We start from the raw sequence: 19,076 nt of genomic DNA on the forward strand, positions 1-19,076 counted from the left end.
CTCGATAGAAAAGAATTTTGGTGGCAAAGTTTAGAGGGTTCCACCACGGCCAGGTACCAATAACTAAAGAAAAGTTATTTATATGAGTACGTATATGCAGACAATATCTAGTTTTCAGCAAAAGTGACTCGATCGAATGCTTGGTGCAGAGTTACAAAATAAGTTCAGCACTAAAGAACAGTAGGAAATGCTGCAAAAAAAAAAAAAAAAACAGTACGAAATCTTTAATCTGACTATAAAATTGTAGTTATTCGAATTGTCGACTTGTGTTAGGAACCAGATCGAATGGCCTCGATCATATATCTGAGTTGAGCCAAGCGGATTCCTGAAACTCTTGGAGACGGGCGAGCGAGCTGACCTTGGGGAGCCAGGACGAGAGGTCTTGCCGGCGGAGCCAACCTTGGAGCGAAGCTATCGGAGAGAAGGGCAAGGGGGACTGTTGCTGCTGGGCGATCCGAGACCGTAACTCCTGGAGACTCTGTTCGATATAGAGCCGACTGAACGTGGGTGGCCAGCGCTGGTCTTGGCTCGCGTTGTCGCCCTCGAGTTTTCTGATTAGGAAGACGAGAAGCCCAAACGTGGAGAAGAACCCCACGACGATGCCGACTTGGACCAAGTCGACATGGTTCCCCAAACGGCGGAACGACGAGGCCACCTTCGTCCCGAACCGGCTCAGGCCACGCCGGAGCTGCGCCCCCAGCAGGATGAGGCTCCGCTTAGCTTGCGTCGCGCACAGGGTCAGGAACCGTGTCACACTCGACGGCAGCTTCTGCTCCAGGATGTCCACCATTACCAGCGGGCAGGTCTCCACCAGGTGAGCGAATCCCTCCGTCTCCCTGACGGCGGAGAGCACGCTCTTGGTGGACACGAACCCGATGCAGGCGTCCTTGAGCTTCACGCGGCGGTGCTGCTCCGCCAGGACTAGCGTGGTCGCCACGGACTCCACGTCGATGCTCTGGCACAGCTTCCATTCGCACGCCGCCATCAGGCGGTACATCCCGTACCGGTCCGCCGCGACCAGCAGGTGCTGCAGCGGCGCGATGCCGTCGGCGTCGGGCAGCGCGCCCGTGCATGTGAAGTGCAGGAGCGCCTCGAAAATTTCGGGCTCCATGTCGTCGATCTTGACTTGTCGCGTGGAGGTCTCCTTCATCGGCCCGAAGAGCTCCGCCGCGAACACCGGCGACCCCGCGGCCAGCACGCGCCTGTCCGCGCGGAACTGACGGTCGCCCACGGTGAACGTTACGTCCGCGCCGTCATCGTCCTCCAGCATGGCCGCCAAGCCTTGGTGCGGGTTGGTCAAACCGGCCGCCGCTGCCTCGCCGTTGCCCGCGAGGAACCGCTTCGTGGACAGTCTCAGCCACGTCCATCTCAGGGAACGCTTCACCCGGGAGAGACCCATGTTCTCCATGGACAGGGATGGGGAGCGGAGGGGCACATGGAGATGGAGGCGTACGTTTTCGACGAGTTTGACGAGATCGATCTCCATTGCCAAGGCTGGAGCGACAAGCTAAGGGGGGGATCTCCGCGCGTTGTACAAGTGTAGTACTCCGTATTAATTGACACAACAGATCTAGTAATTATAGGGTCCCTTAAAAAGAATACGTACGTACCCTATATACATGCTTCGCATACTGAGTTATCGCGATCTATCCGGTAGACTTGTACAACAAGTCCTAAACAAAAATGAATTTTAGATCAACTTGTAATACAAGTCAATCACATGAATGATTGATCGATCGTCATATATACTCTCCATCCGTACCACTTTATTAGGGTTCTATTTGGAGAAAAAACTTTAAGTACCACTTTATTAGTCAAGAAAATATGAGTACCATTTTTGGTTAACAAAATATGAAATATATCTTATAAAAATTGTACCATTGGAATCTTCTTTTGAATCACGAATCCACTGGAGTATTATTTGTTGCATATCTCTCATATTTTCTTGACTAAATTAATAGATTATTATTTGCAGCTATCTTGTCTAAATAACATATATTTTCTTGACTGCCAATACACCAACATAGCACCTGGAAACAACATCTACTACCTCTGTTTCCATTTAATCGACGCACAGCACATACATACTAATCTCTATTGTTACCCAACTCTCACGTCAAATAAATCCGATCGAAGGGAGTACCTATCTAGCTAGCTCAGTTTTGCACTTCTCTTGTTTTCTCCCAATACACGAATAGACCATCTAGCAAGTAGATGGCAGCTAGTTAGTTAGCTAGAAACACACAAGGCGCATATATATATAAAACAACACATAGTAAAAACGAAATTTCAACATGAAGATCTCAATCATATTGATGAAAAACTTAGCATCCACGATCTCCTCGAAGAGGTACCCTGAAACACACAAGGCCATCATGGGCACAAGGAGCAAATACTATATAGTAGGCGCAAACAGCCAAGGGTGACAAACATATTCATTACAGGTGGTAAATATAGAGTTGGACTGGATTTGTGATAAGATGATGTCATTAACATGCACAATGGAGGAAACACTGGTGCACTACTAATACAGGCAGTCATTGCTATAAATCAAGCGGGCTTGAAAAAACACTTTAAACACATATTAACGACGTCAGTTAAGCAAAATGTCTGAAAATACGGCCCCCTTGTCAAATGGCCTAACAAATAGATATAGTGTCATGATGTGTTAAAATCATATGTTGCAAATGTACTACTGTGAGCCAAAACCGGGGCAGCTAATCTTTGCTCATTTTGGGCTGCTTTTGTTTTGGATCAAACTTCAACTTAGGTTTATACTACTAAGTTTATTTCTTTTCCAGTCTATCTTGAGTGGTGTAAAATGACAAGTTTATCAGTGGCTCAGGAACGTCGAGCCCTTTTGACAACTCTACCCGTAGCGACAGCAGCCTTGTCTATAATCTCATCTAGAATCGCAGGGCAGCTCAATATCAGGTGCCTGAAATCTTCGGTTTCCCGGATTTGAGCGAGCACACCTTGTGAGGACACGAATCCAAGGCAAGCATTCTTGAGCTTCATGCAGTGATGCTGTTCTGCTAAGGCAAGTGTGCTTGCAACTATATGCACGTCAATACTTTGGCATAGCTTCCCTTCGCACATCGCGCTTAGCCTATCCAGTCCATACCGATCGGCGGCGACAAACAGGTGCTGCAATGGTGCGTCCTTATCAACGCCGCAACCACCAGGGAAGTCATCTGTGTAGATAAAACGAAGAAGCGCCCCGAAGATGGCGGGCTCCATATCATCGATCTTGATGTGCCGAGTAGCATTCTCCTCCATATCACAAAAGAGCTCAGCCTTGAATACCGGCGATCGCACGGCCAGCATGCACCTATGGGCATGGAACAGCTGGTCGCCGACGCTGAATGTCACGTCAGTGCTTTCCTCATCCTTCATCATCTCCACCAACTGATTGTGCAGGTTCGATTGGGGTACTGCGACGGAGCTTACATCTTGCGTGTGATGCGTCATGACTGTCAAAACACACCTGATTGTGAAGCGGCCATCGTCAAGAGGCAGATGCTGCTTCTTCCCCGGCATGGACTTTGGGAAAAACCTAGTGTATCCGTGACAAGAGCCTGCACGCTCAAAGGCTACTAGTACTGGGTACCTCTGCACCGTTGTATTGCCATCTTTATCAAGTAGACTCCAGACGACGGTAGCTGTCACCCCTGGTTCTCCTCTGCATAAACACACGAAGACCGAGCAGTAGAGGAGATCATCGTCATCCCTATCTCCGTCAGGATAGAACCTGATATTCCAGTCGTAGCCGTCGGCGTTGAACGTGCTGGAGCAGATGTACTCGCCGATGCCCATGCCGTCGAGTTCCCAGAAATTGGTGATCTCGAAATTGTGCGCCACGGTGACAGTGTTTGTCAGGGATCTCGACGACGTCTCCGACAGGTACTGGCCGTGGTTATCCGAAGAGGCCGAGCTGCTGGCCATGGCTATCAAAGGCAAGAGTAGCAAGCTCTCTCGCTTAAGGACTCGCGTGGTTTGATGTGCAAGACCTTCACATTATGTCCGTTCGTAGCCGTGGTATATATACACGGAGGAGTTGTTGTAACAGGGGCCGGGAATCCGATACATACAGGGATACTAAACCTGAATCGTAATTGATCGGTGCGGGCTTTCGTCGAGTTGAGAGTTTGAGACCGGACTTCAGACATTTATTTCTCTTTCGCGAGTAATAAGGTGCGGTCTCAAGGGCATACTCCGATACAAGTTTAAACTTGACTTGATGAATGGACATACTATTTCTTAGTAAATGGCTGTTTAAACTTAACAGAACAAATGTCTACTTAGTAAATGGCTGTTTAAACTTCTATCGGAGGAGGGTATGTGGCAGCAACTGCTATGTAACAAATATTAAAAAAATAAAACACTAGCACAAGTAGAAGTGAAACCGAATGACTCTTCTTTTTGGAAAGGCCTTATGCATGTTAAGGATGATTTCTTCAAGAAAAGATATTTTAAAGTTGGAGATGGAACAACTGTGAGGTTCTGAAAAGATGTTTGGATGGGAGAATTGCCTCTATCTCGTCAATATCCGACACTTTATAATATTGTTCAACATAAAAATGTGCTAGTATCGTCTGTGCTTGCTACTGAACCTATTAATATTTCTTTTAGAAGATCGTTGAATGATAATAAGTGGTTACAATGGATATATTTATGCCATCGCCTAATTACAATAAATTTAACAACTGAATCGGATAAGTTTGTTTGCAAATTTACTGATTAGAGTTTATTTTCAGTTAAATCTATGTATCTTGACTTAATGAATGGACTTGCTATTTCTCCGTGTAGGTATCTATGAAAACTAAAGATCCCTTCGAAAATTAAATTTTTTATGTGGTTCCTTAGAATAAGGTGCTCTTAACTAAGGATAATTTAGCTAAACGAAAGTGGAATGGATATCAAAAGTGTTGTTTTTGTGATTCCACTGAAACGGTCAATCATTTGTTCATTGCTTGTCATTTTGCGAAGATTATTTGGCGCATGATCTATCTAACCTATAATATTCCTCCACCGGCTAATATTACTAATATATTTGGTAGATGGCTTAATGGAGTACGGAAGAATAATAAACATAAAACTTGAATTGGAGAATCTGCTCTTTGTTGGGTGACATGGAGGAGTAGGAATGATATTATTTTTAACAAACAAACCGAAACTAACTTTTTGCAGGTTATCCGGTGAGCTGCTCATTCAATTCAACAATGGGCTTTCCTTCTCCCGCCTGAACAGCGGGAAGATATGGTTACTGAATGCAACCGGATGCTAGTGGTTGCTCAAGACTTCTTTTTCCAGACTACTGGGTGGCGGCATCTTCATAGAATTGCAGATGCACAGCGTTTCTGTGTGCCGTATTTTCTTTTGGTTGATTCATGTATCCACTCTGATCCGTGAATGTAATAAGTAATGTTGGAATATTGGTGAATTGACACTTTAGTTTATTTTTTTTTAGATAACAGGCAAAGACTTTGCCCGTCTTTAAATTAATAAAGGCACAACAAATTTTGAGTTAGGGTACAAACTGCTGGGCATTACAGCTTCGCCAAGGAGTAGAGATAGCCAGATTGAGGTACAAACTAAAACGCAAAAATTGCCCAGAAACTTGCTAAGACACAAAGTTTGCATGGAAGCTTGGACTTGCCCAAACCCCGCACCGCGGCAGGAGCTACTTCGTCACGGCGCCGCCGGCTTGAGCTGCACGTACAGCTCCCTTAGCTCTCGTGCCATCCAGCTTAGCCCCTCCTTTTCTCTTGTCTTGGACTTTAGGCTCCACAGCTGCAAAAAAAAATGATGATTTTGTAAATAATATCATCTGGGTTAGCGATAGTTTTCTTTTCGATAGCAAGTTTATTGCGCACGTTCCACAAGGCCCAAGATTGAGCAAGAAACAAAACCCACAGCAGCCTTCTAGGATACCCCGAGTAGCTAGCAAGAATGGCGTGAAATTGAGCGAAGTTAGCGGGGCGCCAGTTGCACCCGAGCAGCTGGCGCGTGACCGACCAAGCGAACGTCGCCAAGGAGCAGGCAAAGAAAATGTGAGCGGCATCCTCCAGGGCACCACAAAGGGCACAAAGGCCATTGGACAGACCGTGTCTAATGAGGATCTGTTGTCCAGAAGGCAACTTATCAAGCGCTAACTGCCAAGATAAGATTTCTATTTTTAGCGGTACTCTGGCATCCCACATGTCCTTGAAATGAGCTACCGTCGTGCCCTGAGAAAGCTTGGTATACATGGACTTCACCATATAAGCTCCCGTTTATTCCAAGTGCCATGAGACCTTGTCTTGGCCAGATCTGAGAGATACAGGGGCCATCAGCTCAAGCAGCGCACTCCACTATCGCAGGCCCTCCTAGTCGAGTGAGCGACAGAAACGAACTTGCAGAGAGTTTTGGAGAAGCGCATCCGCAACCGAGATAGCTTGGTTGTCGCAAATGGCAAACAACAAAGGGAAGGACTCCATGAAGGGACCCCTCCCACACCACCAGTTCATCCAGAAGTTAGTTCTAGCGCCGTTTCACACCTCGTGCTTTGCGCCTACCTTGAACAGATGTTTGATTTTATGCAAACTTTTCCAAAAAGGCGATTGTCAACACCCGGATTTTTAAGTCCAGATGCCTATTATGCCATTCATCGCAATCTCGGGAATAATGTTGTTGCGAGACATAACAGTTGATATCATAAGTCATCATTCATTACAAGCCATAATCGTCTTACGAAAGTAGATCACATGATCCAATATTACAACCATAGTTGATCTATTGATCAACGAACATCACAAATATTACAAAGCGGAAGCGTAGTAGTAATAGTGGACTGTCTAATTCCACAGGCCAACGCTTGACGTCGGAAGAACTCCTAGTTGTTGTAGCCATCCTGCTGGCCGTCATCTTCGTACTGCTGCTCCTCTTCATAGTCTGGCCATTTGAATAGCCAGGGACACAGCCGTGAGTACTTTTAAAGTACTCGCAAACTAATACTAAGGTAAGTAACACTATTTCACTAAAGAGGGTTCTAAGCTCTAGGTTTATTTGCATAAAGCCAATTTTAGTTCATAAGTATTTAGTGAAAGACTTATCATTGGCTAACTAACTCAAGTGGGAACATTAGTGTCATTCCCACAACTCAGTTGTGATTCAAGTCAAGTCACCCTTCACCATTCACTTCACCCACATTTTTCAAAAAAATCTGACACCGGAAAACTGTATGGCCTTTCCAACCGTCCGTAACCGTGGACACGGCTATTCGAATAGGTTTACACTCTGCAGAGGTTGCACACTTGTGCCACAACATTTGATTACATCCGTCGGGGATAACCCCGAATCGTCGTAACTCAGTACACGGATCATCAACCATAACCTTTCACTTATATATATCCTAGTATAGGCACCTCTCCCCATGAGCTTGGCCTCCCAGTGAAGACAAACCGTCAGCCTGGGAACTGCACAGGGCTTGGCTGGACAATTCACCTCATTTCACATCATTTCACTTTCAACGGAGGCAGCCTCGGCATAACCCCTATGATGCTTGTTCAGAGGGAACCCATACTAAGACACATAAACTTCCAGTTAAGCCTACCCATAATCAGGTATTGTGGGGGTACTTGTAAATTGGAAAGGTATCGCATCCAAACCAATATCAGTTTTAATCAAAAATCACCATCTTCTCCAAGTCATATTCACCTTCAAAAATCATTCAAGTCACTTCACTTCACCAAGTTCCCATCTAGAGTAGTCAATTTTATTTGTTAGCACTAGCAACTAATCATGAGGGGTGCTACTTATCTTTGCTTGTGCTAGGCTAAGTTTGGTACTCTTGTGCTACTCTAGACCAAGTGAATCATGAATCAAAAAGTAACTTTGATAAATAAATTCAATAAAACTTGTAAAGTAAAAACTTGGGATAGGACCATTAAGCATAAAGTAAAAATAGGGTGATGCATTGCTCTTGTAGAGCTTTGCACTTTGCAAGTGTATTAGCTTGCCTTGGTTGGTGTACTGATCAAAGTGGTCTTCCTCTCCTTGGAAGTAGACCTCCTCCTCCTCTTGATATTCTTCGGTACTAGCGTCTAAAAACGAATACGATACATACAATCACCACACCAATCTTAAACACTAGACTAAGCACACACATAAGTCACACAAGATAGGCTAGCATCACAAAATGAATAAAAAGGGGGTTTTGTTGTGTGCTAAGAAACTTGTATGAGAGAAATAATTTCCTCTCATTGAAAATTCTTAAGATTTAAGTTCCTCAAATAATAATAAGGTATGAATTCATGTTGATCGGGTTCAACAATTCATATCTATCATTTGGGGAAAATGATTTAAATGAGGTACTAACCTCATACCCTTTGGTTTTTTACTTCAACAACAATTAATGTCTCTAAGTAATTCAAAATGAGATGACATGGACTAAGTCAACACACCACTTTGAATTGCTTAGGACCATGATTTAAATGAGAGAGAACCTCTCCTACTATTTGGAAAATAATTTTGATTGGTTTAAATGAACTAGAAATAGCCACATAGCCATTATTTTGATGTAGTCCATGATCATACAAACAACTATGTGAGGTTTTTACATAAACATGTAGAGTATGTGGAATGTGATTTATGAGAGTTGGAATCAACTCAAAATTACTTAGGGTTGATTTTTAATAATTGTTTGAAGTTACAAAAGTCCCTGCCTTGTTATTTTTTTCACTTTAATTCTACAAACAATCTAAGGGTGAGACCAGTGGGGTTGGATAGATCTTTTTGCAAGATTTCCAACAATACCAAATTCATCAAATTTGGCCCAGTGGATTTGAAACTATGCACATTTTAAAACAGCATCAGAAAGCAACTGAATTAATTTGATTTATTTGAATTCAAACTGTGGGCTCGCGCGGGAAACTAACTGGGCTGCAGAGAGAAAAATAAATTGGGCCGGCCCACTTCGCGTCCAGTGCGAGCAGGCCATCTGACAGCGGGTCCCACGTGTCAGCGGGTCATAACGACCGAATCGGTAAGTTTCTTTCAGGGCCGTAGGATTAGACGCAGATCGGACGGACGACGAGCATCGTCGTCTCCGACGAGAACTGGCCACTGGAGCGGCGAGGCTAGGGGGTCGCCGGCTTACCGGCGGCGCGGCGAGGGTCGGCGACGTGCGGCGGTGACATTGTCGAGGAAGGGGAAGCAGATGGTAGCAGTGGCGCTGCTGGGGAGGCTCCAATCGGCGGCGAGCTTCTCAGCACCTCCGCGGGCTCCGGTGATGCAATTGAGTGGCTACCGAGGTGAATCGAGCGAGAGAAGAGGTCGAGCAGGCTCAGTGAGATCAGGGAGGAGTGGTGGTGTGCTTGGATTGAGGAGGGAGGCCCTCCTTTTATAGCGGCGAGGCGAGGCCGTGGGGCGGCGATGAGGTCATCGTCGACGATGCGGCTACAGGGGCGGTGGTGGACTGGCGATGACGCAGGCGTGCAGGCGATGTCTTGGCGGTGACGCATGGCGTGATTGTGGTGAAAACGAGGGCCTGTGGCGCTCGTCATCGTCCTCGCGCCCTGGGCGTCCGTGGCAGATGGCGTCGGCCATGGCGTCGTGTACAGGGTTCCCGCGGGCAGGTGAAGGTGTCTGGTCGTCTCCTGGCGTCGCGGCGCAGCTGCTGGCGAAGGGAGAGAGCGAGTGGTGGCGTGAGGCGTTGGGGCGACGTCATGCCAGCGCGTGTCTGCGACGCTCGACGTGCGCGCTCTGGCGTGGCACGGCACGTCTGGGCGTCGCGCGTTCTGGCGCCTGCGGTGCACCAACGCGTCGACCACCGTGTTTGGCACGTTCAGGAGGTTGAGAGGAAACGAGGTGACACGGTCGTGCATGCTGGCAAGGTCCAGGGAGAGAGGGAGCAAGGGCATGGCCATGCCTTGCCACGGCATGGCATGTCTTGGTCAAGATGGTGACGATTTCTTGTACCACTCCTTGTCTATTCTCCTTGGCAAAGTCCAGAGAGGTCAGAGAGGTACTAGAGATGACCTAGGGTTGAAGAGAGAGGCCATTGTCCACTGGTTTTTGCAATGTATGAGGTTGGCAGACTTGTGCTCACCAGGTGTTCGAGGAAATGGCCGCAAGAACTTTGTTTTCGAAATTTTGGATGAATTTTGGTGGGTTGCAATCATATGAAATTTGAAGTCTACTGGTGGTGCTGGGGGTCAATTTGGTGTTGGTTCGCAAAATCACAAATGGCACATTATCTTAAATCTGTTTCAAAGTCTCAACTTTGCTTGATCACCATTTGAAATTGAGCAAGAATTTGCAGTGATGGTTTTGGGCAAAGTTGTTCACTTTGATGTGGTCTAGGATGAGGTGCAAACAGTTGGCAAAGTGTAGTTGAGAAATCTCTAAATAACAGCTCTCAAAGAGGGCATCGGGCTAAAATTGTCACAAGTGACCATTAGTGCATGTGAGCTCAAATTTCATTCAAATTTGATTTGATTTGAGTTTCTTTGATTCCAAAAGTGTTCATAAGTGTTTAGTAACCATTTACAACCAATGGTGCAAGCCAAAATGGTCTAGGTTAAGGATTTGCAAAAATGGCATAAACCATATGTGTGTGTTGGTTTGATTTTCTATTTTCTTTTCTCTCTTCTTTTTCATTTTATTTGGTTGATCAAGTGATCATTGGTTAGGGTTTTAGCACCCTTGCAATCATACAAACAATCATCAAGGCAAATGCACACTAACCTAATAAGCAAAGATGAGCTCTATGCATAGCACTATATGGAGATAAATTTTTTTTGTTGGTTCTTAATTTTGCATTTTGGAAACTCTCTTTCTTTCTTTATTGAAAATTTGGGATGTTACAGCGATCCTCCCTGACCTGATCCCGAAAACAGGTCCGAGGCGTCGCCGTACTTGGCACGGATTATACGAGCCCAGATCGTGTCCTCATCTTGGTAAAGCCTCCAAATCCATTTGAGAAGTAGAGCAAGGTTCATCTTCTTGTAGGATAACGTTGCATAGAAAACAAAAATTTTCCTACCGCGAACACGCAATCCAAGACAAGATGCAATCTAGAAGACGGTAGCAACGAGGGGTTTATCGAGTCTCACCCTTGAAGAGATTCCAAAGCCTACAAGAGGAGGCTCTTGTTGCTACGGTAGACGTTCACTTGCCGCTTGCAAAAGCGCGTAGAAGATCTTGATCACGATCGCTTTCGGCGCCACGAACGGGCAGCACCTCCGTACTCGGTCACACGTTCGGTTGTTGATGAAGACGACGTCCACCTCCCCGTTCCAGCGGGCAGCGGAAGTAGTAGCTTCTCTTGAATCCGACAGCATGACGGCGTGGTGTTGGTGGTGGTGGAGAAGTCCGGTGGAGCTTCGCTAAGCGTGCGGGATATGGTGGAGGAGAGAGACCGCTAGGGTTTGGGAGAGGGGGGCGCCGGCCACTAAGGGGTGCGGCCACCTTGGTGGTTCTTGGGTGGCCGGCCCCCTCCCCTTGGCCCCTCATTATATAGGTGGAACCCCAAGTGTTGGTCTCCAAGTCTTCGAATAAGACCCGAACCAAAAACCTTCCATATGGTGGGGAAACCTACCCAAGCTAGGACTCCCACTAGAGGTGGGAGTTCTACCTCCCATATGGGGGGGTGGCCGGCTCCCTAAGGGGGAGTCCACTTGGGACTCCTCCCCCACTAGGGTTGGCCGGCCATGGAGGTGGAGTCCCATGTGGACTCCACCTTCCTTGGTGGTTTCTTCCGGACTTTTCTAGAACCTTCTAGAACCTTCCATAGAACCTTCCGCGTCATTTTAATTCACATAAAATGACATCCTATATATGAATCTTATTCTCCGGACCATTCCGGAACTCCTCGTGATGTCCGGGATCTCATCCGGGACTCCGAACAAATATTCGAACTCCATTCCATATTCAAGTTCTACCATTTCAACATCCAACTTTAAGTGTGTCACCCTACGGTTCGTGAACTATGCGGACATGGTTGAGTACTCACTCCGACCAATAACCAATAGCGGGATCTGGAGATCCATAATGGCTCCCACATATTCAACGATGACTTTAGTGATCGAATGAACCATTCACATACAATACCAATTCCCTTTGTCACGCGATATTTTACTTGTCCGAGGTTTGATCTTCGGTATCACTCTATACCTTGTTCAACCTCGTCTCCTGACAAGTACTCTTTACTCGTACCGTGGTATGTGGTCTCTTATGAACTTATTCATATGCTTGCAATACATTAGATGACATTCCACCGAGAGGGCCCAGAGTATATCTATCCGTCATCGGGATGGACAAATCCCACTGTTGATCCATATGCCTCAACTCATACTTTCCGGATACTTAATCCCACCTTTATAACCACCCATTTACGCAGTGGCGTTTGGTGTAATCAAAGTACCTTTCCGGTATAAGTGATTTACATGATCTCATGGTCATAAGGACTAGGTAACTATGTATCGAAAGCTTATAGCAAATAACTTAATGACGAGATCTTATGCTACGCTTAATTGGGTGTGTCCATTACATCATTCTTACAATGATATAACCTTGTTATTAATAACATCCAATGTTCATGATTATGAAACTAATCATCCATTAATCAACAAGCTAGTTTAAGAGGCATACTAAGGACTTCTTGTTGTCTACATATCACACATGTACTAATGTTTCGGTTAATACAATTATAGCATGATATATAAACATTTATCATAAACATAAAGATATAAATAATAACCACTTTATTATTGCCTCTAGGGCATATCTCCTTCAGTCTCCCACTTGCACTAGAGTCAATAATCTAGATTACATTGTAATATACCTAACACCCATGGCATTAACGTGTTGGTCATGCTTTGCCCTAGGGTGAGCTTTAGTCAACGGATCTGCTACATTCAGATCAGTGTGTACTTTGCAAATCTTTACTTCTCCATCTTCGATGTACTCGCGAATCGAGTGGTAACGCAGCTTGATATGCTTCAGCCTCTAGTGTGACCTTGGCTCTTGTGCATTGGCGATGGCACCCATGTTATCACAATAAATGATTAATGGGTCCAATGCACTAGGAACCACACCGAGTTCTACAATGAACCTCTTCATCCATACCGCTTCTGATGAAGCCTCTGAAGCCGCTATGTACTCTGATTCTGTTGAAGACTTCGCCACCATGCACTGCTTCGAGCTTGCCCGACCATCTGCAGCACCATTCAATATAAACACGTACCCAGATTGTGACTTAGAGTCATCAGGATCAGTGTTCCAACTTGCATCGGTGTAACCACTTACAACGAGCTCTTGGTCACCTCCATAACAAAGAAACATATCCTTAGTTCTTTTCAAGTACTTCAGGATATTCTTGACCGCTGTCCAGTGTTCCATTCCTGGATCACTTTGATATCTGCTAGTCAAACTAACAGCATGTGCTATATCCGATCTAGTACATAGCATGGCATACATGATAGATCCTACTGCCGAGGCATAGGGGATTTTACTCATCCTTTCTCTTTCTTCTGCCGTAGCCGGTCCTTGAGTCTTACTCAAGACTTTGCCTGGTAACATAGGTAAGAACCCTTTCTTACTTTCGTCCATTCTAAACTTCTTTAGAATCTTGTCCAGATATGTACTCTGTGATAGCCCTATTAGGCGTCTTGATCTATCTCTATAAATCTTGATGCCTAATATATACGATGCTTCACCAAGGTCTTTCATTGAAAAACTATTATTCAAATAACCTTTAACACTGCTTAATAGTTCTATATCATTCCCGATCAATAATATGTCATCTACATATAATATCAGGAATGCTACAGAGCTCCCACTCACTTTCTTGTAAATACAGGCCTCTCCATGACACTGTATAAACCCGAAGTCTTTGATCACCTTATCAAAGCGTCGGTTCCAACTTCTCGATGCTTGCTTCAGTCCATAGATTGAACGCTGAAGGTTGCATACTTTGTCAGCATTTTTAGGATCGACAAAACCTTTGGGTTGTACCATATACAACTCTTCCTCAATGTCTCCATTAAGGAACGCCGTTTTGACATCCATCTGCCAAATCTCATAATCGAAAAATGCAGTTATTGCTAACAAAATCCTCACAGATTTTAGCTTCGCTACAGGTGAGAAAGTCTCATCGTAGTCAACTCCTTGAATTTGTCGGAAACCCTTTGCGACAAGTCGAGCTTTATAGACAGTAATATTACCATCAGCATCTGTTTTTCTCTTGAAGATCCATTTATTTCCGACAGCCTTTCGGCTATCAGGTAAGTCTACCAAAGTCCATACTTTGTTATCATACATGGATCCCATTTCGGATTTCATGGCTTCTTGCCATTTGTTGGAATCTGGGCTCATCATCGCTTCTTCATACGTCGCAGGGTCCTCATCATTGTTATCCACAATCATGATATTTAGACAAGGATCATACCAATCAGGAGTGGCACGTTCCCTTGTCGATCTGCGAGGTTCAGTAGTTTCCTCGTTCGAAGTTTCATGATCATTATCATTAGCTTCCTCTGTTGCCGGTGTAGGCGGTACAGGTACAATTTCCAGTACTACGCTACTCTGATCAACGAGTATAGATTCATCAATCTCATCGAGTTCTACTTTTCTTCCAGTCACTTCTTTAGTGAGAAATTCTTTCTCAAGAAAGGTTCCGTTCTTAGCAACAAAGATTTTGCCTTCGGATCTGTGATAGAAAGTGTACCATATAGTTTCCTTAGGGTATCCTATGAAGACGCATTTCTCCGCTTTGGGTTCTAGCTTGTCCGGTTGTAACTTCTTTACATAGGCTTCGCAACCCCAAACTTTCAGGAACGACAGCTTAGGTTTCTTATTAAACCATAGTTCATACGGTGTCGTTTCTACGGATTTTGATGGTGCTCTATTTAAAGTGAATGCGGCTGTCTCTAATGCATAACTCCAAAATGATAACGGCAAATCAGTAAGAGACATCATAGAACGAACCATATCTAAGAGAGTTCGATTACGATGTTCGGACACACCGTTACGTTGAGGTGTTCCCGGCGGTGTCAATTGTGAAAGTATTCCGCATTTCTTTAAATGCATGCCAAACTCATAACTCAGATATTCACCTCCACGATCAGATCGTAGAAATTTAATCTTCTTGTTACGTTGATTTTCTACTTCACTTTGAAATTCCTTAAACTTCTCGAAAGTTTCGGATTTATGTTTCATGAAATAGATATACCCATATCTACTCAGATCATCTGTGAAGGTTAGAACATAACGATAACCACCGCGTGATGCTACGCTCATTGGTCCGCATACATCGGTATGTATGATTTCCAATAAGTCAGTAGCTCGCTCCATCATACCAGAAAATGGAGTCTTAGTCATTTTTCCCATTAGACATGCTTCGCATCTATCAAGTGACTCAAAGTCAAGTGATTCAAGTAATCCATCAGTATGGAGTTTCTTCATGCGTTTCACTCCAATATGACCAAGACGACAGTGCCACATATAAGTAGAATTATCATTCAATTTAATTCGCTTAGCATTAACGTTATGTATATGCGTATCACTACTATCGAGATCTAACAGAAATAAGCCATTCTTTTGTGGTGCTCGACCATAAAAGATATTATTCATAAAAATAGAACAACCATTATTCTCAGACTTGAATGAATAACCGTCTTGCATTAAACAAGATCCAGATATAATGTTCATGCTCAACGCAGGTACATAATAACAATTATTTAGGCTTAAAACTAATCCCGAAGGTAGATGTAGAGGAAGTGTGCCGACTGCGATCACATTGACCTTGGATCCATTTCCAACGCGCATCGTCACTTCATCTTTCAGCAGTTGTCGTTTATTCTTTAGTTCCTGTTTCGAGTTACAAATGTGAGCAACCGAACCAGTATCAAATACCCAGGTACTAGAACGAGAACCAAAGAAATGAACATCTATAACATGTATATCAGATATACCTTCTTTCTTCTTCTTGACAAGGCCGCTCTTCGGATGAGCAGGATACTTGGAGCAATTACGCTTCCGGTGTCCCTTCTCCTTGCGATAATAGCACTCAGCATCAGGCTTAGGGCCGTTCTTAGGTTTCACAGGAGGCGTGGCAGCTTTCTTGCCACCCTTCTTGAATTTTCCCTTAGACTTGCCCTGTTTCTTGAAACTGGTGGTCTTGTTGACCATCAACACTTGGTGCTCTTTCTTGATCTCAATCTCAGCAGCTTTTAGCATGCCAAAGAGTTCAGGTAACTCCTTGTTCATGTTCTGCATATTGTAGTTCATCACGAAGTTCTTGTAACTTGGTGGCAGTGATTGAAGGACACGATTAATCCCCAGTCTGTTAGGAATCACTATTCCCAAGTCACTGAGTTTCTTCGCATGCCCGGTCATGGTGAGCATGTGCTCACTAACGGAGCTGCCTTCTTCCATCATGCAGCTGAAGAATTGTTTCGATGCTTCATAGCATTCCACGGCCGCATGAGTCTCAAAAATAGCTTTCAGCTCTTTCATCAACTCATGAGGATCGTGGTGCTCAAAATGTTTTTGAAGATCGGATTCATCGCACAGGATGGCACACCGAACTTGAGAGTACCGAATTTTCCGAGTCTCGTAAACAGCTTTTACTTCATCGGTTTCAGTTTCTGCAGGAGGGTCACCTAGCGGTGCATCAAGCACATATTGCAGATTTCCGCCAGAGAGGAAGATCCTCACATGACGGAACCAGTCGGTGAAGTTGCTACCGTTGCTCTTAAGTTTCTCTTTCTCTAGGAACTGATTAAAATTGATTGGGGACGCCATCTCTACAACATATATTTGCAATAGTTTAGACTAAGTTTATGACAAATTGAGTTCAAATTTTAATTCAACATAATTAAAAATCTAGGAGAACTCCCACTCAAAACAATATCCCTCGCATTGTCTTAGTGATCACACGAACCAAATCCACCACACCTAAACCCGATCATCACGAGAAAAGGTGTGATTTCAATGGCGAACACTCAAAGTGTTCATCATATCAACCATATGATTCATGCTCTACCTTTCGGTATCACGTGTTCCGAGACCATGTCTGTACATGCTAGGCTCGTCAAGGCCACCTTAGTATCCGCATATGCAAAACTGTCTTGCACCCATTGTATGTACTTATTGAATCTATCACACCCGATCATCACGAGATGCTTCGAAACGACAAGACTTGGTAACGGTGCTACTAAGGATGAACACTTTATCATCTTGAGATTTTAGTGAGGGATCATCTTATAATGCTACCGTCGCGATCTAAGCAAAATAAGATGCATAAAAAGGATTAACATCACATGCAGTTCATATGTGATATGATATGGCCCTTTTGTCTTTGCGCCTTTGATCTTCATCTCCAAAGCACGGACATGATCTCCATCATCTTCGGGCATGATCTCCATCATCGTCGGCGTAGCGTCAAGGTCAATGGCGCCGTCTTCATGATTGTCCTCCATGTAGCAACTATTACAACTACTTTGAAATACTACTCAACATGAAATTTAAAGACAACCATAAGGCTCCTGCCGGTTGCCACAATACAATAATGATCATCTCATACATATTCATCATCACATTATGGCCATATCACATCACCAAACCCTGCAAAAACAAGTTAGACGTCTCTAATTTGGTTTGCATATTTTACGTGGTTTAGGGTTTTCGAGAGAGATCTAATCTACCTACGAACATGAACCACAACGCTGATACTAATGTTTTCAATAGAAGAGTAAATTGAATCTTCACTATAGTAGGAGAGACAGACACCCGCAAAGCCTCTTATGCAATACAAGTTGCATGTCGAACGAGGAACAAGTCTCATGAACGCGGTCATGTAAAGTTAGTCCGAGCCGCTTCATCCCACTATGCCACAAAGATGCAAAGTACTCAAACTAAAGATAACAAGAGCATCAACGCCCACAAAACCATTGTGTTCTACTCGTGCAACCATCTATGCATAGACACGGCTCTGATACCACTGTAGGATAACGTTGCATAGAAAACAAAAATTTTCCTACCGCGAACACGCAATCCAAGCCAAGATGCAATCTAGAAGACGGTAGCAACGAGGGGTTTATCGAGTCTCACCCTTGAAGAGATTTCAAAGCCTACAAGAGGAGGCTCTTGTTGCTGCGGTAGACGTTCACTTTCCGCTTGCAAAAGCGCGTAGAAGATCTTGATCACGATCGCTTCCGGCGCCACGAACGGGCAGCACCTCCGTACTCGGTCACACGTTCGGTTGTTGATGAAGACGACGTCCACCTCCCCGTTCCAGCGGGCAGCGGAAGTAGTAGCTCCTCTTGAATCCGACAGCACGACGGCGTGGTGTTGGTGGTGGTGGAGAAGTCCGGCGGAGCTTCGCTAAGCGTGCGGGATATGGTGGAGGAGAGAGACCGCTAGGGTTTGGGAGAGGGGGGCGCCGGCCACTAAGGGGTGCGGCCACCTTGGTGGTTCTTGGGTGGCCGGCCCCCTCCCCTTGGCCCCTCATTATATAGGTGGAACCCCAAGTGTTCGTCTCCAAGTCTTCGAATAAGACCCGAACCAAAAACCTTCCATATGGTGGGGAAACCTACCCAAGCTAGGACTCCCACTAGAGGTGGGAGTTCCACCTCCCATATGGGGGGGTGGCCGGCCCCCTAAGGGGGAGTCCACTTGGGACTCCTCCCCCACTAGGGTTGGCCGGCCATGGAGGTGGAGTCCCATGTGGACTCCACCTTCCTTGGTGGTTTCTTCCAGACTTTTCTAGAACCTTCTAGAACCTTCCATAGAACCTTCCGCGTCATTTTAATTCACATAAAATGACATCCTATATACGAATCTTATTCTCCGGACCATTCCGGAACTCCTCGTGATGTCCGGGATCTCATCCGGGACTCCGAACAAATATTCGAACTCCATTCCATATTCAAGTTCTACCAATTCAACATCCAACTTTAAGTGTGTCACCCTACGGTTCATGAACTATGCAGACATGGTTGAGTACTCACTCCGACCAATAACCAATAGCGGGATCTGGAGATCCATAATGGCTCCCACATATTCAACGATGACTTTAGTGATCGAATGAA

At 44.9% G+C, this 19,076-nt stretch overlaps 2 protein-coding genes across 2 annotated transcripts; both read right to left on the minus strand.

Annotated features, from left to right (window-relative positions):
* Positions 1–231: 231 nt before the first annotated feature.
* On the minus strand, positions 232–1,444 carry LOC127330650 (uncharacterized). Its single transcript, XM_051356789.2, has one exon. The coding sequence runs from the start codon at positions 1,406–1,408 to the stop codon at positions 296–298; it is 1,113 nt and encodes a 370-aa protein (XP_051212749.2). The 5' UTR covers positions 1,409–1,444; the 3' UTR covers positions 232–295.
* A 1,397-nt stretch (positions 1,445–2,841) lies between these two features.
* LOC127329401 (BTB/POZ and MATH domain-containing protein 2-like) lies at positions 2,842–3,945 on the minus strand. Its single transcript, XM_051355925.1, has 2 exons — positions 3,752–3,945; positions 2,842–3,556 (listed from the first exon to the last, which is right to left on the minus strand). Exons 1-2 carry the CDS (start codon positions 3,943–3,945, stop codon positions 2,842–2,844), a joined length of 909 nt encoding a protein of 302 aa, XP_051211885.1.
* Positions 3,946–19,076: the final 15,131 nt, after the last annotated feature.

This window comes from Lolium perenne, chromosome 2 (assembly GCF_019359855.2).
Source record: "Lolium perenne isolate Kyuss_39 chromosome 2, Kyuss_2.0, whole genome shotgun sequence".
In the NCBI taxonomy this organism is placed as follows: Eukaryota; Viridiplantae; Streptophyta; class Magnoliopsida; order Poales; family Poaceae; genus Lolium; species Lolium perenne.